This window comes from Ornithorhynchus anatinus, chromosome X1, assembly GCF_004115215.2.
Source record: "Ornithorhynchus anatinus isolate Pmale09 chromosome X1, mOrnAna1.pri.v4, whole genome shotgun sequence".
NCBI classification, from domain to species: domain Eukaryota; kingdom Metazoa; phylum Chordata; class Mammalia; order Monotremata; family Ornithorhynchidae; genus Ornithorhynchus; species Ornithorhynchus anatinus.
The window spans coordinates 9,200,504-9,224,262 of record NC_041749.1 but is presented as its reverse complement, the minus strand read 5'-3'; the positions used below and the strand labels follow the sequence as shown (position 1 = coordinate 9,224,262).

The window sequence follows — 23,759 nt, the reverse complement described above, 5'->3', positions numbered from 1 at the left end:
GGAGATGGATAAAAGTGCACTTCTTCCCTCTCCTCAAAAACATGCAGTGGTTGACTGTTGCTCTGCACTACAAGAACTCCTGACACGTGGCTTTAAGGCAGACAATCAGCTTCCTTGTACTTATACTTTCTGCTCTCCCATTACAGACTAACTTCACTCTGCTCAAGCTAACCTATTCACTGTTAGAGAAGCAGCGTGGCTCAGTGGAAAGAGCCAGGGCTTGAGAGTCAGAGTTCATGGGTTCTAATTCCTGCCCCGCCACTTGCCAACTGTGTGACTTTGGGCAAATCACTTAAACTTCTCTGTGCCTCAGTGACCTAATCTGTAAAATAGGGATTAAAACTGTGAGCCCCACGTGGGACATCCTTATCAGTCTGTATCCCCCCAGCTCTTAGAACAGTGCTTTGCACATAGTAAGTGCTTAACAAATACCATTATTATTGTTATTATGATTCCTTCATGTCAAGAACCGGACCTCCCACCTGGTACTAACTCCCTGCTTCACATCCAGTCACTTAGGGCTTCTCTAACATTAAAAGCCTTCTAAAAAAGCACAGCCTCTTCCAGGAAGCCTTCCCTGATTTAATCCTTCATCTCCTCACTCTGTTTCTCCTCCACTCATATTAGCTCTTGTGTGTCACATAAACACTCTTCACCCTAGTCCCTCCCCCACTGTATTTAGGAACATATCTTTAAAATCTGTTTCCCCCTGCCACACACCTGGAATTTATTTTAGTCTTTGTTTCCTAATGCCTACTAACTCTGTTGTACTCTTCCAACCCTTAGTTGAGTGCTCTGTATCAGGACTATTGATTCATTGATTGTAAATGGAAGCTCAAGAAAGAGGAAAAAGGAGAAATGTACATTGGAGCTAGGCTGAGAAAAGATGGATGAAAAGAGAAAGTTTTTTGACAAACCAATCTGCCACTGCCATTATGAAACAGATGTGCTTCTTGGTCCCAACTCAAATTTGATTAACATTTTGTGGGGGGAGGGGAAAAAAGCATGCAGCAGAAGGATTCCTCAGCAATATATTGGCACGTCCTCCTCTACTCCCCTCAAACACTAATCTTTCAACAAGTGAATCGAGTAAAAGAAAGAGAAGAATCAAGTGAATCATGTTCACATTCATTCCTGTTGGCTTCAGGCTACTGATCACAAAGCCTCTTTTGGGGATGATAGGAAAAGCCTCAATTTTCAGACTTAAGGACTGAAAACATGCCTGAAGAAATTGAGGATAGCGATAGTGGTGTGAACAGTACAAAACTTTCCCTCTCCCTTCCTGGAATCTAACCTCCACTTCTTTCTCTTGTCATCGTGAGACCTTAGGCAAGTCATTTTACTTCTCTTGATGAATTCAGTTTTGAGTGTGCACAGGGGATGTGATACGTGGAAGAAACATTTAGGTTATGAATCAGTCTTATTTTTTGAGTGCTCACTGTGTGCAGTGCACTGTACTAAGCACTTGGGACAGTACGGCACAAAGATATAAGACACATTCCCTGCCCAGAGTGAGCTTACAGTCTTGAGGTGGAGGCAGACATTAATATAAATGAGTAAATTATGGATATGTACATAAATGTTGTGAGGCTGAAGGCAGGGGTGGAGAATAAAGGAAGCAAGTAAGGATGACACGGAGGTCATGGAAGAAAAGGAAAAGAGGACCTAGTTAGGAAAGGCCTCTTAGAGGAAATATGCCTTCAATAAGGCTTTGAAGGTGAGGAGAGTAATTGCCTTTTGGATATGAGGAGGGAGGGTGTTCCAGGCCAGAGGCAGCTCATGGGTGAGAGGTCGGCGGTGAGATAGACAAGACAGAAGTACACTGAAAAGGTTAGCAAAAGAGGAGCAAATTGCGCGGCCTGGATTGTAGTAGAAGAGCAGTGAGGTGAGTTAGGACAAAGTGGTTGAGTGGTTTAAGCCATTGAACATGTCTGGGTGTTCTCTCAAGTCTACTAATCCCTAATAGAAAGGGGTTGACTTATGAGCCAGCATGACACCGCTTTCCCTATGTCATCTTGCAGTCATATGAAGCAATCTGACACTGGCCTGGCCCTTTCCCCTTCCTCGGCTTCAGGGGAACAGTGCTTGCAGTCCAACTAACAGAAACCATGCAGGAGAGACTCCGTCCTCTATGCTCCCACCCTGGGGGTCAGATGCAGAGGACGGGATCCTTGAGAGATATTAAAGACGTAATCAAAAGGAGGGTGGCCTCCTGTTACTTATTTCCTAAATAATAGAAAATGGAAGAAGACCACAGATTTAAGTATTCTTAAATGGTCTTACTTGTCCATCTATTTTCTATCAGGTCCATCTTCACTACACTGGTGGGAGAGACCACTTATGTTCACAGAAAGGCCCACCTCCCTCTTCCCTGGTGCCACCCCCGGTCACAAAATTGGGTAAACTCTAGACTGTAAACTCACTGTGGGCAGGGAATTCATCTGTTCATCATTGTATTGCACTCTCCCAAGGGCTTAGTACAGTGCTCTGCATATGGTAAGCACACAGTGAATATGATTGAATAGAATAATTTAAACTATGAAGACAATCCATAGGAGGTGGTAGAAAGCATTTGTCAGGTCAACTGAATGATTTTACCTGGAAAGCATGGAGTCACGCAAAATGCACAATTCTCTTGTGGAACCTCTGTTTCTTCATCTGTAAAAAGGGGATTAGATTCCTGGTTACTTAGACTAGGAGCACTATTAAGGACTGGAACTATGTCTGACTCAATTATCTTTCACCTACCCCCACACTTAGCTCTGTGCTTGACACCTAATAAGTGCTTAATAATGTCATTATCATCATTATTATGATTATTAATATTATCATCCCTGGCAGTCATGCTAACTATGAGGGAATGGATAATAATAATGATAATGATGATGGTATTTGTTAAGTGATTATTATATGCTGAGAACAGTTTAAGCCCTGGGACAGATGCAAGGCTATCAGATTGCCACACGTGGGGCTCACAATCTTAATCCCCATTTTACAGATGAGGTAACTGAGGCAGAAAAAGTTAAGTGGCTGGCCCAAAGTCACAAACTGACAAGTGATGGATACAGGATTAGAACCCACGTCTGACTCCCAAGCCCGAGCTCTTTCCACCAAGCCATACTCGATGCAGCAAACTACTAAGTGGGCATTATATCTCCAGTTATCTTTCTTATGACAAGGGGTTTACTCATTTCCCTTCTAAATATACATTACCATTTTTGTATTTAATCTATATTTATTACTAATTTTGGCATTGCTCATAAATCAATAATGATAAAAAGAGTCTCCAGAAAAATATCTTAGCATATATTGTTCGATCTTACCTCATTGCTCCAATATATTACAGTGATTAAGATGTTTTAGATTGCCTTTGTTTCCTTCTTTGCTTGACTTATTCTTTGAGTCCTTGATTTCTTGCTTTCTCTACATTCTGCAGTGCAGCAGATAACCACTGTTTTTGTCGACTGTGGATTATTGTAGTACTCTACTGAAATTGCAGTTATTTGTCATGTGTCAGAGTGGTTGTTGATTTTCCCCTGATGTAGTCCCATTTTAGATATTGTGGTTCCCAGTTGACTTTAATGTTTGGAATATATTTCAATTAACCAGACAGCCGAGTAGCGACGTTGCAACCCTGTGGGTTAAATATCACTGATGCATGTGTATAGTATTCAAATAGGAAATGATTCATTTTAGAATACATTTGCATGATTTATAGAGCACCTCCGTGTACAGAACACATAACTGGACTCTGTGGGAAATCACAAAAGAGAAAACAAGAAATGCTTCCTGCCCTCAAAGAACATATTCATTCATTCATTCAGTTGTATATTTTGAGCGGTTACTATGTGCAGAGCACTGTATTAAGCACTTGGAAAATCCAATTTGGCAACAGATAGAGATAATCCCTACCCAACAACAGGCTCACAGTCTAGAAACTTATATTTGAATAAGGGTTACGGAAGAGTTTCAAAGGTACAGGATGCAAGTAGACACAGTTTACTAGAAGCACATATAATGAGGGCATTCAAAGATAGTATTGTCTACTATGTGCCAAGGACTATGACAGGCACTGGGATAGATACAAGATAGACCGGACATAATTGCTGACCCACTTTGATTGACAGTGTAAAAGGGAGGGAAGGTGGGTATTTTATCTCCCTTTACAGGTTAGGAAACCAAGTCTCAGAGAAGATAAGTGCTTTCCCCAAGGTCCCACAGCAGATAATCTGGGAAGCTGAGATTAGAACCTATGTATCCTGACTCCCAAAGCCTTCTTCTCTCTACTAGGCAACACAGCCTTCCGACCACAAGAATCATTCTGGTAGTTTGGAGATTAAAGTATTTCCCCTTATCATGAGTAGTTTATGACTTTATCTTTTGTATTCATTTTTTTTTTCAATTTCCAAATATATGTGTTCTTTTAGAGACATGAGTGTTTATACTTTGATGAACTCCTTAGGTTTGTGTGGCCTTGTAGCCTCTAACTTGGGTAGTTTTGGTGGTGAAAACATTGACTTCCTGCTGAATTCTGAAATTGACTTTTTCATGAGACAAAATTAAACTGTTAGAGTAGTTGGGAGTAAGAGTGATAAAGATTACAAAGTGGGCTTGAAGTGTTTGCTGTAAAAATTGGCTTCTTCGGTTGACATTGTCTGGTGTCTGGCAAAAAACAACCCTCCCAAAATGAAGTTAAAATGTCAGCAGTTTTCAGTGGATCATTTTCAAATGAGTGATGTTTTGCCTCAGGGTAAATTAGTCACTTGGAGAGCCACTGAGTTGATGAGTAACCATATTTAATTAATACAATTTATTCACTCAATCGTATTTACTGAGTGCTTACTGTTTGCAGAGCACTGTACTAAGTGCTGGGAAAGTACAATACAGCTATGAAGAGAGACATTCCCTGCCCATCACGGGCTTGCAGTATGGGGGTGGCGGGGGAGATGCAGACATCAAAACAAATAGGCATTAATATAGATAAATAGATATATTATATGTAAGTGCTATGGGCTGGGGAGAGCAAAGGGAGCAAGTCGAGGTGATGAGGAAGGGAGGGGGAGTTGAGGAAGAGGGGGGCTTAGTCTGGGAAGACCTCTTGGAGGAGGTGAGCCTTCAGTAGGGCTTTGGAGGGGGAAAGAGTGAGTTATTGGTGGATGTGAGGAGGAAGGGCATTCCAAACCAGAGGTAGGACTTGGGCCAGCGGTCGACGGTGGGACAGGCAAGAACGAGGCCCAGTAAGGAGGTTAGCGGCACCGTGGAACAGAATATGTGGGCTGGGCTGCAGAAGGAGAGAAGGGAGGTGTGGTAGGAGGGGGCAAGGTGAAGGAGAGCTTTGTAGCCAATAGTGAGGAATTTTGGTTTGACACGGAATTTTATAGGCAACCACTGGAGATTTTTGAGGAGGGGGGTGACATGCCCAGATCATTTCTGTAGAAAGATAATCAGGACAGCAGAGTGAAGTATGAATTCAAGTGGGGAGAAGCAGGACTTTCGGAGGTCTGATAGGAGGCTGGTGCAGTAATCCAGTGGGGAAAGGATGCGTGATTTTAACTAACTTAGTAGCAGTTTGGAAGGAGAGGAAAGAACTGATCTTGGTCATGTTGTGAAGGTGAGGCCAGCAGGATTTGGTGATGGATTGCATATGCGGAGTGAATGAGAAAGTGGAATCAAGGATGACACCAAGATTATGGGCCTATGAGACAGGAAGTATGGTAGTGCCATTTACAGTGATGGGAAAGTCAGGGAGAGGACAGAGTTTGTGAGGGAAGATAAGGAGCTCTGTCTTGGTCATGTTGAGTTTTAGGTGGTGAGAGGACATCAAAGTGGATGAGGACATCAAAGGTAGGAGGAGATGGGAGCCTGGAGGGAAGGAGATAGAACAGAGGAGGATATTTAGTTTTGGGTGTCATTCGCATAGAGATGATAGTTGAAGCCTTGGGAGTGAATGAGTTCTCCAAGGGAGTGTTGATGGAGAATAGAAGGGGACTAAGAGGTGAGTCTTGAGAGACCCCCTACAGTTAGGGAATGGGAGGGGGAGGAAGAGCCTGCGAAGGAGTCTGAGAATGAACGGCCAGAGAGATAAGAGAACCAGGAGAAGATGGAGTTAGTGAAGCCAAGGTTGGATATGTGATCCATGAGATTAATTGGTATTCAATTTACAGAGAGGACATCCAAGACTGATGGAATGGGATAAAGTGGACAGTGAATAACTAGATGGGGTATACTATTTTATTAAAATTTCCAAAGATGGGGAGTCTACACACGTAGGTAATTCCAGATGATCTGACCCCTTCATTCCACCAAGCTTGCACTCTCTAAGATTTCTACTAACCTTATTATTGTCAGGTCCAAAGGGCTCTACTGTCTTTGATTTTGTGGACTACTTCCTCTTCTTTGAACCACTATTAGGACCTGATTTTGCTTTAAATCACAAACCTGTTTCTCCTATCTTGACCACTTCCCAGTTGTGTTCACTTGCTCCAGTTCTCCCTCTCATCCTCTTGCATTCTACATGACCCTTTCTGAAGCTAGCCAGCTCTGTGTGGATGACTCCTAACTCCACCTCCCTAGCCCTGAACTCTCATTTAGCCTGCATGTCCACCTTTCCCCTTGCCTTCAGAAAACCTTTTCTTGGCTGTCTCACTTGTCCCACACTCAACATATCTAGAATGGAGCTTCTCCTCTTTTCTCTTATTCTCTTCCTACTTCTAACTTTCCCTTCTCAGTAAGTAGCAAGAATTTCCCCAGAAAGCCATGACATTGGTATCATTCTCGACTTCTCCCAATCCTTCACCTCTTGAGTTCAATCCATGAGAAGCAGCATGGCCTAGTGGAAAGTACATGGGCTTGGGAGTCAGAGGACCTAGGTTTTAATACCAGATCTGCCAGTACTGCTTGTTGTGTGCTTTGAGCAAGTCACTTAACTTCTCTGTGCCTCAGTCTTCCTGTTCTCCATCCTGCTTAGATTGTGAGCCCCATGCAGGGCAGGGACTGTGCCCAAACTAATTTGTATCTACCCCACTGCTTACAACAGCTTTTAATATATAGAAAGTACTTAACAAATAGCATTAAAAAAGAAAAAAGAAAACACCCTCTTCTACCAAATACTGTTGGTTCTTCTTGCACAGTTTTTCCCAGGCCTGTTCCTTCCTTTCCACCCAAAGAATTGGGTGCAACTCCCGCCCTCCCTCTGACTATTACCTACTTGCATATGATTAAGCCTTCCTGATAGGATTTGAGCTTTAACTTAGTATAAGGCTAAACATCAAGAAATAAGTGACAGGAAATCTGGGGGTTGATTGGTTGCAAACATTTCCATTTAACAGAAACCTGATTATATTTCTTTTGACAAATCGTCCTTCTTATCTTTAAGAACAGAAGGCTCTTTAACAGTTGACATCCAATAACCTAAAAATAGCCTCAGTACCTGTTCTCCCACCTACTTAGACTATGAGCTCTGTATAGGAACTAATTATCCTATATCTGTCCCAGGGCTTATTACAGAGCTTGGCACGTGGTAACTGCTTATCAAATACCACAATTATCATGATTGTTAGCAGTAATAATAATGATGATAATCATAACTGATATCTGGCAACTCTAACCCAGAGATTTTTCACTAAACCCAAGAGAGTTACAGGTATAAATGTCTAACAGGATGGCTTTTAGTCCAGAGCTCTGTATGCAATATATACTTGGACATAGATGAGCTTTAAACATGCCACAATTTTTTTAATTTTAATTTTAGGAATACTATGTGTCTTTGGGCAAGTCACTTAACTTGGTGCCTCACTTATCTCATCTGTAAAATGGGGATCAAGAATGTGATCCTCACGTGGGATAACCTGATTACCCTGTATCTTACCCCTGCACTTAGAACAGTGCTCGGCACATAGCAAGTGCTTAGCAAATACCAACATTATTATTATACACACGATTTTGAATTTGTACTCAGAAATCATAATTTTAATATTTAAATTGCAAGCATTTCCCTTCATGTTAGAAAGGCACACAGTGAATACTGATGCTAATGATACTAATAAAAATAGTTTTCATTAAGTGTTAATGTGTGCAGAGCACTGTGCTAAATACTGGAAATGATATAATGTGAGAATTAGACCCAGCACCTGTACCTCAGTGGCATATACTGTCTAAAGATGTCAAGAGGGACCAAGGCTAGGCAACATCAGGAGAAAATAAACATAAAAGCAAAGCTCAATAGGATACTGTGGTGGAGGAGCAGAATTTAAGGCACCTCACAGCTCAGAGTATACCGTCTCAACCATGCCCACAATGACTGCTTCGGCAGCTGGTCCACATTCATTCATCCACTGTATTTATTGAGCACTTACTGTGTGCAGAGCACTGTACTAAGTGCTTGGGAGAGTACAATTCAGTATACAGACACAATGCCCTCCACTGTCTTCCTGAGGCTATGTAGTGGTGCCAGGCTGAGGCAGTTTTTCTCTGTCTTTTTGGGGTGGCACAGGGAGAACAGATTGGGGTGGAATTTCCTCAACAATGGGAAGAGAACCAGTGCAGGATCCCGAGTTGCAGTGTGACCGTCCAGTAGAGTAAGACGCCGAGGGTCCACGGGGCCATGATGAGGGGTCAAGAAGTCACATGGGTGTCAGGTGGGGAAGACTGGGTCATGGGCAGTAGCAGGTTATATTCAAATAAGTGGCCAGTGGAAGTGCAGCGAAGGAGCATGACTTAGTGGCAAGTGCCCAGGCTTGGGAGTCAGAGGTCATGGGTTCTAATCCCTGCTCTGCCACTTGTCAGCTGTGTGATGTTGGGCAAGTCACTTCAACTCTCTGTACCTCCGTCCCCTCATCTGTAAAATGGGGATTAAGACTGTGAGCCCCATATTGGACAACCTGATTACCCTGTATCTAACCCAGCGCTTAGAACAGTGCTTGACTCATTGTAAGCACTTAATAAATACCACAATTATTATTATTGTTAGCAAGAGCAAAGCCCTGCAAGCCACGGTGGAAGGATACTGGAGGAGTAGTCTGGGCTGTGATTAGTGGCAGATTAAGTCACTGATAAAATGAAGAAGCAGTAGGTATCACACAGCTTTCTAGCTTCAAATAAATTAGGTGCTTGGGAAGTACAGAATAAGGAAATGATATGTTCTCTGCCATCATGGGGCTTTCACTCAAATTGGGGAAAATGAACCTTTAAGTGAGTCAATCTAATCCTTAGAAAGTGGCCTGTGATGGTAAGACTGAGAATTGATCATTCTGTCCATTTGTATAAATGTAAAAAGCAGTAAGTCCTTTCTTCTTGAGTGATTACTCATATTTCCTCCCTTGGAGAGAATAATCCAAATATGCCCTCACTGTCCCTGAGATATATAGCAGGTAAATATGACTTCAAATATAAGGTAGTTTGGGCTGTATAATAGTATACTGTTACCTAGATCTATTGTCTGTATAAGGAGGTATCTCCATATTTATCCTTATATGGACTATATATTTGTGTAGTATAGATGTATTTTTTAACTATACTGCTCAAAGAGGTAATGGAGTGCAAAAAAAAGAAAGAAACATAAAGAGGTGTTTTCTTCTTATAACCTGGTCTGGGTTGTATGAAGCCTAGAAAATCAATTTTTGGAGTTTAATCAGAATCTTTCTGCAGTGTAATAAACCTAACCTCTGCCCCTTAGCTGTTCCTGAATTTAGGAAAGATGATCCGATAGCAGTGTCATTTTTTCTGTTCATTTGCCTGGGGCCATCATAAACGGAATTCAAGAGACTAGAACCATGCAAATTATATGGACTGATTGCCTGAAATGGTGCTCGAGAAGCGTATTTTTGTACTCTAATTCTACCCAAATATTCTCTTTGACTCTGGGTACTCTCAAAGCTTCAGGGATATGGTTAAAAGAGATCCAAGTGCAGTTCCTGGATTACCTCATGATCCCAAGTGTCTTTTGCCATTTCCATTTTATTTTTGTGAAACTCTCCTGGAGCTAATCCATGCTTTTGGAAGAGGATTGAGCTTTTTTTAAGGGTTGAATGCTTACATCTTCAAATGAATTCAGTAGACTAATTTTCAAAAATGACTCTGACAACAATAATAATTCTAACAATGTAATGGAACTGGTTTACAAATTATGATAACACATTTTATCTTATGTTCTGATTTTTTTTGGTCCCTATGGCTTACAGTGTGCACTAAGAGCATGGTAATATTTAATAATATTGCAGAGAAACTCCAGTACTCGCTTCAAAAGCAGAGGATTTGTTTTCTTTTATTAAGGTTACCTATTTCTGTTCCCATCTCAATCTGTAGTAAGATCAAAACAACACATTCTAGAAGCCCAATCAGTATATGCTGATGGAGTTCATTTTGTTTACTGACTTTACCTGTTTAAGCATACTCAAAGTATTGGGCTCTACATAGAAAATTCAAGTAACACAGACACTTTTTTATAAGTTTGGCATGTACTGCTTTCTCTGTGTACTAGTATCTTTTTTTTTTCAAAAGTAATCCAGACTATCTTAATGCATGCTCTTCTTTAGACTAGGGTTTGGGCTCTTTTCAACAGGTTCTTTTTTCCTTTATTTCAGTTTATTGCATTTGAATGTTCTGGGATTTAGGTTATTTCATTTTTATCCAGAGTAACATTTTTAAAAGATGTTCCCAGGCATTTGTATTGATCATTTAACTCATATATATTGTGGTTAAGATATAGCTACCTCTTGAAAGGGATTCCAATCTTTGGCCAAAGAAATTTATTATTTTTTAACTGCATTATCTAGCAATCTAATATGCATAGTGTGAGTCTGTAATGGACCTAAATTTATAAGAATAAGGTTCCAGAACCTGATCACCTTATTTAGGTTGGATGGAGGAAAGAAGGATGGGAGGAGGAGGAGGAGGAAAGGAAAGAGGAAGAGGGGAAATAATAGAATGAGGAAAAGAAACGAGACAAAGAAGAGAGAGGGCAAGAGGAACAAATGATGGGGAGAGAGTGGGAAACACAGGAAAAGAGTAAGGAAGGTAAGGTTCAAGAGGACAAGGGCAGAGGATCAAATAGTGGAGAAGGTGGAAGAATGATGTCATACAGTACTTATGTACAGATCCGTAATTTATTTTTATCAGTGTTTGTCTCCCCCTTTACACTGTAAGCTCCTTGTGGGCAGAGAACATGTCCACTAATCATGTTATATTGTACTCATCTAGCATTTTTCATTAAACTGTGTTTATTGAGCACTTACTGTGAACCAAACACTGTGCTACATTTGGAAGAGTACAATATAACAATAAAGAGACACATTCCCTGCCCACAATGCATGTACCGCCTAGGGGAGAGACAGACACTAATATAAATAAATGAGAAATGAATTACAGGTATGTTACAAAAGTTCTCTGTACATAGAAAACAGTAAATAAATGCCATTGGTTCATTGATCCTTTGATAGCTTACGACAAAGCTGTCTCTTCTGCCTCTTTGCCAGGGTGGACGTACGGTCCAGGATGAATCAGTTCATTCAATTCATTCATTCATTCATTCATTCATTCATTCAATAGTATTTATTGAGCATTTACTATGTGCAGAACTGTACTAAGCGCTTGAAATGTACAAATCTGTAACCGATAGAGACAGTCCCTGCCCTTTGATGGGCTTACAGTCTAATCGGGGGAGACAGACAAGAACAATGGCAATAAATAGAATCAAGGGACACCAGGGGCAAACATTTCTGCTTCATTCTGAATTGTAGCAGGAACACTGGCCCTGGGTCTATGTCAGGACTTGCTGGGTTCGCTTTTGGTCAGATTTTACACAGTCTCTGACAAACGGGATTTATCAGATGGCTACAGTCTCCGAACCTAGACTCATGCATCCTAGTTGGCTAGCACAGATCTACTGGCTTGTAGATGGCAGGTAGAACTGCTACCTGGGATTTCAGCACAGCCCTCTCCTCACCCATAAAAGGATGGAAACATGGGCACCCTTCAACCTCTCTTTTTTCATGGATATTTTATTTTGCAAACATATCTAGAAGGACCTAAAATGGGAGGCAGGACAGACCCTGGAGCTTTTAGCCTGGATGATTAAATTAAGATGGCCGGGTAGTTTTAAAGGTAGAAACTGAAGGACTGAATGTCTGTTTTATGGCATTTGGAGGACAAGGTGAGTCATGCTGTGATTTCTTCCTGATCCTCTAATCCCACATATAAATATTAAGAGCCAACATGTTTCTAAGCAAGGCAAATGCCCTGGCAGTCTCTTTCAGAAAGTTGTGGAGTTTATAGAGTTTCACAGTCTAATTAAACCTGCACAAAACCTTTTTGGGAATACTCTCTACTGGAAAGATTATTTGAAAGCTGGATTTTTAACATTAAAGTGAGTGATTTTCAAATGATAACCTTGAATTTCAACCTCCAGGTACTCTTTCAACCTATATAGGTAGTGATCAGGATATACAATTATTTTTTTTCTGGTCTGAAGTGACAACAAAAATCTCTAACTTTTTCTTTTAGTGTCAATCCAGAATCCATTTTGAGATTCTGTTTCAGCCACCAGTAAATAATTATGCTGATCAAAAAATGGATTCTAAGAAATAAGGACAAATAATTACCTTCTTTGCTCTTTGTCTCATAATTAATTGTCGAGAACTGTATATTTGTATCACAAAGGTGATAGTACAATAAGGTCACCTTGTCTGCACTGAGCATTATTTATCAGCTCTAAGATTACTGAGTTGTGTCATTCCCCAGCCTCCTTCCAGGTAAATGACTAAATTATGTATGGCTTATTGTGGCTTATCATTTTTAAAATAATTAGATTGCTTATTATTCAATGATTTCTGTGGTAGTACCTTAAAAAACCAACTTTTCCCTTTCTTAAACAGAAGTTGCTTGCTTTTCTATGCTGAATCATTTCTGTTTTCTTTTCCCTGACTGGGGAGTGATAAAGATCTTGTGGTTTCAGGAATGAAATGAACATTCAGAAAGTCAAATTTTAAGACCACCTCCATCTGCTACTCTTCATGACAATGGTCCAGATAATATGAATTTTTTTTTTTCTATAGGCTTCCTCTAGGTCTTTGTAGTCTATTGAACTGCAGATAATATTTTTTCCGGTTTCAGCTCCGTGTGGAGGGCAGTACAGTGGATCAGAAGGGGTGGTTTTGTCCCCAAACTTCCCACATAATTACACCTCTGGCCAGATTTGTCACTACTCAATCACAGTACCAAAGGAGTTTGGTAAGACTGTTGTTCATTTTTCTTATGTATATTTTTATTTATCTTCATTCGATATTGATTTGTCAGTCTGATGGTGAAGAGAACTAACCCAACCCTTGATGAATACAATTTATTTGACCACTTACCCATAATCAGTCCTGGGGAAAATCACTTAACTTCTCTCTTCCTCATTTTCTTCAGCTGTAAAATGGGGATTGCCAGATAGGCTGGGAGTCACATATCAGGCAGGCACTTTGTCATAATCATCTTGAATATATCACAACAGTGCTTAGCACTCATAGGCACTTAAGCACCCCAATTATTATCGTGATTATCATTAGTAGTAGCTTTTCTACTCTCAGGCCCATGTTCTTTCCACTAGGCCAAGCTGCTTCTCCACACATACAAATTCAGCACCTCCCCTTGGAATAATGCATTTAGTATATTTAGTATAGGATAAACCTTTTTTTTTTCATTTCCATTACCCCATTGTGTTAGTAATGTGAGCTTTGGAACTCTTGTAAATGTGAGCTTTAAAATTCTTTCAAACAGCTCTTGCTCAAAGACTGACAAGAGAACAGCTGTGGAGGAAAGGACCAGAAGAATTAAAAAATCCAGGGTGTGAAGAGTCTGGTTTTGCCTAAATGTCCAAGAAGCAATTGTGTTATTCTGGGGGGAGCTTAGCTTCTCTGTCAACAGTGGAATAGCGCCTCTTACACCTCTCTATGGGGCAAAATTATCCTAAGAGGGAATTTGGGAAAAAGCTGCAGTTGGTCTGCTGGATGCCAAAGTTGTGTCCATTGATGTGGGATTTGTAAAGATTAAGAACGGCTAAGGCTGTAATAGAACTTGCAAACTGTTAAATTGAAAGTATAAAAAAAAATAAAATATAGCTATTTTTATCAAGCCACATTAATAATGGCCATGTCTTCTGCTGAGCAAATTATTCTTTGGATAGAAAACGGTTCCTGCTTAAAGCAAACAGGATCTTTCAAGACACTCGTGTCATTTAGTAAATTTATTTTCCATGCTAGATGCTCACTGTAAACTAGACAGCAGTTTGGAGCCTGTGAATTTACAAATAGTTTCCAGGTCTTCTCTTGTTACTAGTGGTCAATTGATCAGTCCCAGGGGAGCTAAAGAACTATTCAAAAGTATAGCTCAAACCTCAGCTATCTGTCATCTCCTTCCATCTAAATGATTACTGGAGTGTCCATTTGTTCTTGACACTACTATATTCTTGCTAATAATTGTACAAAGTATTTAACTATTTTGCAGGCTTATTGAAGTGCACACATGTATTACTGTATCAGTATATAATCACTATTATTAGTACTATGATTTATATTATCATTGTTATTATGGTTGTCATTATGGGAATTGTTGTTACAAGTGTTATTATTATTATCATCATCACCTGCTTTGCTGTGCACTTCCTGGTGCAGAGAGCATTGTGAAAACATTTGGGTAAGGAACCAAGATAATAATTCAGTCACCAGCCCTGTCCCAAAGTAGACTCCCAGATATAATAATTCAGTCACCATCCCTGGCCCAAAGCAGACTCCAAGATCCCAAATAAGGGAATGAGGAACAGCTATAAATGACAACACAAGGAAAGACTGCAGTAACCAATATAACATAGCACGTGAAGATGGGAGTGGGACTGAGTCCAACTTGATTAACATATCTATTGCCCAGTTGTACTTTCACACACAGTAAGCACTCAGTAAATATGATAGAATGAATAAATGAATGGGACTCATACTCCTTCAGTTCTGCCTTCAACCCATTGCTCTTAGGCAGAGGAGAATCAATCTTTCAATTTTATATAGCACCTGTTGTATGCCGAGCACTACGCTAAACAGCTCAAGGAAGACGATCCAAACAGATGACCCTGCTTCCGAAGAAGAAGCTTATGGTCAAGGGGGAGAGAACAAACCCTTGATTTTTCATGATTGTTTTCTTGTTGTTGTTTTTTTCCCTGTTACTTTCCAGTTGTTTTTGGACAATTTGCCTATTTTCAGACGGCCCTGAATGATTTAGCAGAGTTGTTTGATGGAGCACATGCTCAGGCAAGACTTCTCAGCTCGCTCTCTGGTTCTCATTCAGGTAACAAGGCTCTAACTCGACCCCATATGTAAAATGCCAATCTAATTCTAGTTGTGTATTTCTTGTAGTTGTATACTTCAGTGAATTTAGCATAAACCTTGTATGCCCCACCACCAATCTGTGAAGAATTAAATGTTTTAACTTATGTGTTGGCAACTACAACATAGCAATTTTTAAAAATGCCTCCAAGAAATTAATATTACATTAGAAATGTGTTTATTGATAAATGTTATCAAGTTATGAAGGCCAAAAGACTATGTCATTCTGGCTTATTCTAATGAGAACAATGGCATTCCAGTGCCATATCGTTAGTTCACATGTGCAACAACTGCTGTCCAGATGTTTATATTCTAAAACTTTGGTTGTCCCCTCTGATGATGACCTCTATGTTTTTGACTTACCACTGTTATTCAGAATAGTAAATCTGCATACTCTCATTTCATTTTGAAGACCCTGTTTTGAAAGAATGAAGGTTCGTGTAGTATTGAATGTCAAAGTCTATATAGAGAGATAGAAATTTGAGCAACAAAGTTGGAAATATGAAATACTCCATAATGTAAATACTATTAACGATATCCATCTTCGATCAGTGTAACTTTACATATGGAGTGGGTTCATCCTGATTACCTAGTATCTACCTCAGTGCTTCTAAAATGGCCTGGCACATAGTGAATGCATAAAAAATTCCATTAAAAAAACTAATATGTATTTATGTATGAGTGCAGCACATTTTGATAAATATATAAATAGATAGTTGGACAGATACATCAATCAATCTGTATCTGTGTCAATCAATTGATCATATTTATTGAGTGCTTTCAGTGTGCAGAGCACTGCTCTAATTGCTTGGGTGAGGATAGTTTAACAGAGTTTAACAGAGTTTAACCTGTTCCTTGCCTACAATGAATTTGCAGTCTAGAGATGGGGACAGATATTACTTTAGGAATATGTACTTAAGTACTGTGGTTCTGTGGTGGGAGGGATAATGGGAGTAAATCAGGGAGTGGGAGAGGAGCAAAGGGGGACTTAGTCAGGGAAGGCCTCTTGGAGGAGATGGGCCTTCATTAAGGGGGAGGAGAGTAAATGTATGTCAGGAAGGGCATTCCAGGCCAGAGGCAAGATGTGGGCCAGATGTTGGTGGTGAGATGGGCAAGATTGAGCTTTGGTTAGAAGGTTGGCATTAGAGGCATGAAGTGTGTGGGTTGGGTTGTTCTAGTCAGTCAATCATATGTATTGAGCGCTTTCTGTATGCAGATCATGGTACTAATTGTTTGGGAGAGTACAACATAAGATATACAATCTCTACCTATAACAAACTTGACATCTAGAAGGGGAGACAAACATTGATATGAATAAATATGATTACAGATATGTACATAAATGCTGTTGGGATGGGAGCAAGTCACAGAAGGGAGTGGGAGAAGAGGCAAAGAGAGCTTAATCAGACTTCTTGGAGGAGATGAGCCTTTAATAAGGCTTTGAAAGAGAGGAGAGTTATTTTTTTGCCAGATATGAAGAGGGAGGGTCTTCTAGACCAGTGGTCAGCAGTGAGAGACTGTAAACTCATCAATGGGCAGGGATTGTCTCTATCTGTTGCCGAATTGTACATTCCAACACTTAGTACAGTGCTCTGCACATAGTAAGCGCTCAATAAATACTATTGAATGAATAAATGAATACTGCTGGGAAGGATGGGAAAGTTGACGTAGGGGCAGGAGGAGGGAGGAACTGGAAAGGAACAGGGGATATCTTAGGGAAAACATGCCTGATAGTTTCAATATTCTCATTAAAATAGGTAGCCAGGTCATTAGGGGCAAGGGATGGGGAGGCAGGGTGACAGGGCATTTAAGAAAGGAGTTAAACATCTAAAACTACTGGCGAGGAAAATAGGCATGGGTGGCAATAAGGATGGAGAAATAATTTTGCCAGACAGACATAAAGTATACAAGGATGAACTTGAGGTGGACTAAATTGGCTTGATATCTAGATGTCTGTGAGCATCTCTCTGTGTATTTATATCTATATGTGAGACTGCAGAGATACATGTATCTATCTATCTATCTATCTATCTATCTATCTATCTATCTATCATCTATCTATTTATCTATATACCTCTCTGTATGTATCTATATATATATATATATATGTGTGTGTGTATACATTTATACATAAATATATTTATAAATAGAATGTATACCTTTAGATATAAGGATAGGCACACAGACATATACACATATGCATATTCAATGTAAGTGTTTAAAATGTAAGGTCTTTTATGGGTTAAGTACAATAAGGATTTGAAAGAGTTATTATTCACTAATAATACTCTGACCAAGGGTACTCCTTCTCATGGTGATAAAGAATGTTAAGAATACCTTCCACGGACCTGAGAATGGCAGTTTCCGGAAACATAGAAAAATACTAAATGATCAAGGGGGATTAGTGATCAGTTTTCCTTTCAAATGGAAAAATGAACAGCTTTGTAGAAATCTGATTAATAGCATTTTCATAACAAACCTTGGGGTAAGAATTATGAAACAATAGTGAAAGGAAATAGAAAAAAAAAAACTAATTATGTTGAAGTATCCTATATTCCCATAAGAAATACCTTGTGTTCTCTGATTTATCTCACTCGTTTTCATCTTTATTTTCAGGAGAAACACTCCCCTTGGCTACATCTAATCAAATATTACTGCGGTTCAGTGCAAAAAGCAGAGCATCAGCTAGGGGATTCCATTTTGTTTACCAAGGTAAATACTACACTGAACTTCACTTCAAAGCCTTCACTTTCACCTATTGTTTTATAGAACCCATCTCTTTACTCCTTCCAGATTATCTTCCTGTTGCTAACATTTTGTTGTTGTTGGAAATGTTAGTTTAGGGGAGGAATAAATCAGATACTTGGGCTGATTAGAGAAAATGCAAGCTGGGAAGAATCTGGAAAAATGACCATGTGATTATGGGAATGTGCTGATAGAGAACCTCAAAGTCAAGGTCAGGAGCTTTAGATGGATGAAAGAGGTAATAACTCACCATTATAGACTTTTCAAAATGGGGATGATGTAAACCTATTAGCGTTTCAGACAGTGGAGAAATTCAGGTAGGAATGTATAGTTTTATCCTCATCCAATAAATGTTTAGCAACCTATGAATTGGGTTTAAAGAAAAGCCAAGACAAATCCATCACCCTGTGCAGTTTAATCTTGCAGTTCCGGAGCTCCACAACTGCAGTGCTGTACCTACGTGTTGGTGCTAACTAGTTAATATGGCAATAATTAATAGAATCAGTTTAATAGAATCAGTCTTTGTCCTTCTGTTGATTTAAAACTGCAAAACACTATTTTTTTCTCAGTTATAACTCCCTTGACCATCATTAGCCTCTCATTATTGATCATTTGTATTCACTGAGTGCTTACCATGTGCAAAACACTCACCACACCAGCCATTTCCTAACCATATTTGTTCCGCCTAAGTTTAGCCTGCTTTATGCAGTAGTTCTACCACAAATTAGCTCTCCTCCATTTAAAGGCTTCAAACTACACTTCTCTTAACTTAGGGAGAGTGGTAAAACCCATCTATGGTTATCCAAGGAGAGATTAAGAGTTAAATTTAGTTACCCTTTCCTGGTATTATTTACTGTCAAATACAGTCCCCTTTGTAAACTCATTGAACGGAGCGAATATGTTTACCAACTCTGTTATATCATGCTCTTCCAATTGCTCAATACAATTCTCTGCACACTGTAAGCACTCTATAAATGCAATTGATTGACTGATATGTACAATCTTATTTTCTTTCATATATTATTAACCCCTATGGAAAATTATATTTGTTGTATTGTGTTTTAGGGACGAAGGCACACATGTACCAGTTTTGTTGAAACTTTGTTAAGGCTGTATCTGAAATGATTTCAGAATATACTGTGGAATTTCAATTTTGAGAAACTGGAAGAGATGAATTTTGAGAAATCTTCCATATCACACAATGAATAAAACAAGTTTACCTACTTTAAGACAAGTCTTTAATTGTGACTAGTTTGAAAAGTATTCCCATTTGGAAAATCTACTGAATATAACTAGATTATAACCTTATATTTACTGTGCTATTGGTTCTTAATTTGTTCTGTTATTTTCATCTCAAATATGTTCACATCCGCACATTCACAAAAGTGTCTGGTTTTCAGCATTATAAGAACCCTTGAGAATGCTATTCCTTCTCTGAACGAACACACAAATCTAGCCTGGAAAGTCAATCATTTTATTTATCATCCTCCATTCTAGTTTGACCTTATTCCCTGTTCACTTTTCCACTGGGCTGATTTCAATTTTGTTTCACAGCAGTGTGAAACATTTACTAGAAAATGGAGAATAATTACTGTAGAAAATGGAATCTCTGTCGCTGCCTGAGAAGTCAAGGTTTCTAGTACTGTAGACAAAAATAGAGGGATGTCTGGTGAAGTGAAGTTATAGAACAGAGTTTAATTTTAATCTCAGTCATTACTAGAATCACTTTGGTAATTTCACTTTAATATTTTTTATGGCATTTTTTTTTGGCATTTACTCTCTGGCAGGCACTGTTCTAAACACTGCGATAGACCCTAGCCAGGGAGGTTGGACACAGTCTATGTTTCATATGGGCCTCAAAGAACTAATCTCCATTTTACAAATGAGGTAACTGAAGCACAGAGGACTGACTTGCCCAAGTTCACTTGCAAACAGGTGGTGGTGCTGGGATTAGAACTCAGATCCCTCTGACTCCCAGGCCTGTGTGCTACCCACAAGACCATACTACTTTTCTGCTCCACTTTCTCAAAACATCAGTTTGGACTTTCTATTTACCTAATTCCTCTTCACTCGATGAAAACTTTATATGTGTTTTCCAGACAAAAGTTCATTTTATAGGATATCATATAAGAAAAGCCCTTGCTGAGGCAGGTATCCTCATCCATCCTGATATCCTGTTACAATCATTTAACAATTTTAGGCACTTACAGCATGCAGATAATTGTACTAAGCACTTAGGAGAGTACAAGAGGTAGAAGAAATTCATTCATTCAATATCATTTATTGAGCACTTACTGTGTGCAAAGCACTGTACTAAGCACTTGGAAAGTACAATTCAGGAACAGATAGAGATAACCCCTACCCAACGATGGGCTCACAATCTAGAGTCCTATGGTCCCTCCCAACAAGGAGCTTATAATAGAGTGAATTAGATATTCACAAACTAATATGCTGATAGAAGGAAAAACATAATGAATGGAAAGCTAATAATAATAGTAATGTTGGTATTTGTTTGCCACTTACTATGTGCCGAGCACTGTTCTAAGTGCTGGGGTAGAGACGGGGTAATCAGGTTGTCCTATTGTTATTATTATTATTCAGATTATGTGTGCTCACTCCTCAAAACCTCCAATGGTTAACCATTCATCTCTGCATCAAAAAGAAATTCTTTACCATTGTTTTTAGGCCACTTAATCAGCTCTCTCCCTCCTACCTTACCCAACTCGATCTGCTTGTATACACCCCAGCACTTATATAGTGTCTGGCACATACTTAAGTGCTTAACAAATGCCATAATTATTATTATTATACTGCCAACCCTCACATTTTACCCAACCAACACCAATCTAGTTACTGTACCCTAATCTTGTATGTCTCATCAGTGACCCCTTGCCCACATCCTCCTGGTTTGGAATTACCTTCCTCTTCATATCCAACACAGCACTTTTCTCCCTATCTTCAAAGCCCCACTAAATTCACACTTCTCCAAGAAGATTTCACAAAGTCCCATTTCTCCTATTCTACAGATACTTAGATCTGTACCCTGTGGGCAGTTGATATGCACCTCAATCCCACAGGAATTATGTGCATATCCTTTAACTCTGCCATTTTCCCTGTTCGGAATTCATGTTATTGTCTGTCTCCATTCTATAAGCTCCTTGAGAGCAAGGATTGTAACTGTGAACTCTATGGTTGTACTTTCCCACTCACTTGGTACTGTGCTCTGCTCACAGTAAGCACTTAATAATTACCATTGATTGCTTGGATATTTTTGTGTTTGGAAAGGTAATTAGGCTTTGCAAAATATTTCACTATTTCAAGAATAAAATTGTCCACATCTTCTTCCTCCGAACATCCACATTTGATTACTCATTGCATTATCCTCAGTTAATTGCTGTCAACATGGGAGGTATTTTGCTTGTTTGTCTATTTTTAATGGTATTTATTAGGCACTTACTTTGTGCCAGGCACTATACTAAACCCTGGGCTAGTTAGAAGGATGGCTACAGTCCATGTCTCATGTGGGGCTCACAGATATGGTAAATGAGACATTGAGAAGCTAAGCGACTTGCTCAAGATCACATAGCAGATAAGTTTTGGAGCTGAGATTAAATCCAGGTCCTCTGATTCCCAGGAAAGGGCTCTTTCCAGTAGGGCATACTTCTTCTCATATTTGTCTGAATAGGAAATGTCGTTACTCAAGTGCAACCTGCAGGAGAAGAAATGTTGTTGTTGCATGGCTGAAGGGGAAAAATAGTGAAAGAGAAAATGTAGAATGGTACATTCTGAGGTAAAAAGTGGAGATGAATCATAATGTCTCCAGGGGGACAGGAGCCTGCATTATGGAGGTTATGTCCTGTCGTTATTTTCTAAATTTAAGATCTTTCTCAGGGATTTATCCCCACTGGATTAATTTCCTAGCATGAATTTTTCCTTTAGTTATTAGAATATGTGTTGTGCTCCGGAAGAGCCTTAAAACAATCTGGAGACTCAGAGCAACCTAGAGAGGCAATATTGTGGTTGAATTATATGTTATCAATTATTAATTCATATTATTCATACAAAATACAGCAATAAAGAGAGACAATCCCTGCCCACAGCTGGCTCATAGTTTAGAGGGGCTCGTAATGGGCAGGGAATGTGTCTCTTAATTCCATTGTACTGTATTCTCCCAATAGCTTAATACAGTATTCTGTGCATAGTGAGTCAATAAATGCCACCAATCGATTGATTGACTGCATAGAGGTTAAAGAATAGGTAACTGTAACAATTCACACCTCTAAAGACATGAACTTTTTCTTGTGGAGATGGAAAACAAATCAGTTGATCATTAAGTCATATTTATGAGTGCTCACTGTTTGCAGAACACTATGCTAAGTGCTTGGAAGTGTATAGTACAAAAGTGAGTAGACACATTCCCTGCTCACAAGGAGCTTATTATTTGGAGACGTTAGAGTACCTCAAGTTCCTCAAAATTCTCTCTGTTTGCCCACAATTTCTTCATTGACTTCAAAGCTTTAGAGAACAAGTGAAGAATCTGAAAATGTTCTGCATTGTTTTCCAATGTAGCGGTTCCACGCACCAGTGACACCCAGTGCAGCTCAGTCCCGGAGCCTAGATATGGGAGGAGAATCGGATCTGAGTTTTCAGCTGGCTCAATTGTTCGGTTTGAATGCAACCAAGGATATCTGCTTCAGGGTTCCAAAGCTATACGATGTCAGTCTGTGCCAAATGGTTTAGCTCAGTGGAATGACACAATACCCAGCTGCATAGGTAAGCAATTCCTAATGGATTTATCCTATGACTGGAATGATAATGATGATCATAACAATGATGATAATAATCGCTAATACTAATAATGCTATATTATTGTTACTAACAACATAGTCTAATATAATAAATAATATTTTTAATATGTGAGAAGCAACATAGCTTAGTTGATAGAAATAGGCCTGGGAGTCAGAAGGACCAGGTTTTAACCCTGGCTCTGCTGTGTGACCCTGTTCAAGTCACTTCACTTCTTTGGGTCTCAGTTACCTCATCTGTAAAATGGGAATAAAGAGTGTGAGCCCATGTGGGACAGGGACTGTGTCCAACCTCATTAACTTGTTACTTGAGGTAACTGAGGGACAGAGAAGTGAAGCGAATTGCCCGAGGTCACATAGCAGACATGAGGTCATCTGTTTCTCAAGGAATCTGTAAATCAGAAATGCAGTGCTGCTTCAAAATATGGTGTTCAGTGTCTATCAATTAATAATGGCCTTGTTCAATTTAAAGATGCAATATTTAATATCAGAGGAAAGTAAAACCCAGATAGCTGGCAAACGTTTTTTTTTTTTGTTGTTGTTGTTCTTTTTTATAAAAATTGCCTATTAGTTAACAAGTGTAATGCTTATTTTCTGAATATTCATTGACAATATGACTAACTCCAAAGCCTTAGGTGTAAGGCATATCTTAAATTTCTGGAAATCATTACAGTTTTTATAGTCAGAATTCCTTAGTAACCTTTAATGCTTTTATGATGATGCATTTTAGAAAAGTAGACTCCTAATCTACAATGAATAATAATGGCATTGTTAGTTGATGTTTATTTGCTTATTTTTGTGTCAAAGCCCCTAGTGGAGTAATATTTAGCATCATGAATTCATTTGTACATATTAAAGG

General features: G+C 39.3%; 1 protein-coding gene across 1 annotated transcript in view; it reads left to right on the top strand.

The window, feature by feature from the left end:
• Nucleotides 1–23,759, top strand: part of CSMD1 (CUB and Sushi multiple domains 1) — a 1,410,881-nt gene that overhangs the window by 1,195,169 nt on the left and 191,953 nt on the right. The window contains exons 32-35 of the mRNA XM_029051790.2: nucleotides 13,108–13,224; nucleotides 15,199–15,312; nucleotides 17,967–18,062; nucleotides 22,665–22,868. Coding sequence (XP_028907623.1) covers nucleotides 13,108–13,224; nucleotides 15,199–15,312; nucleotides 17,967–18,062; nucleotides 22,665–22,868 — 531 coding nt within the window. The remainder of the gene's footprint in view (nucleotides 1–13,107; nucleotides 13,225–15,198; nucleotides 15,313–17,966; nucleotides 18,063–22,664; nucleotides 22,869–23,759) is intronic.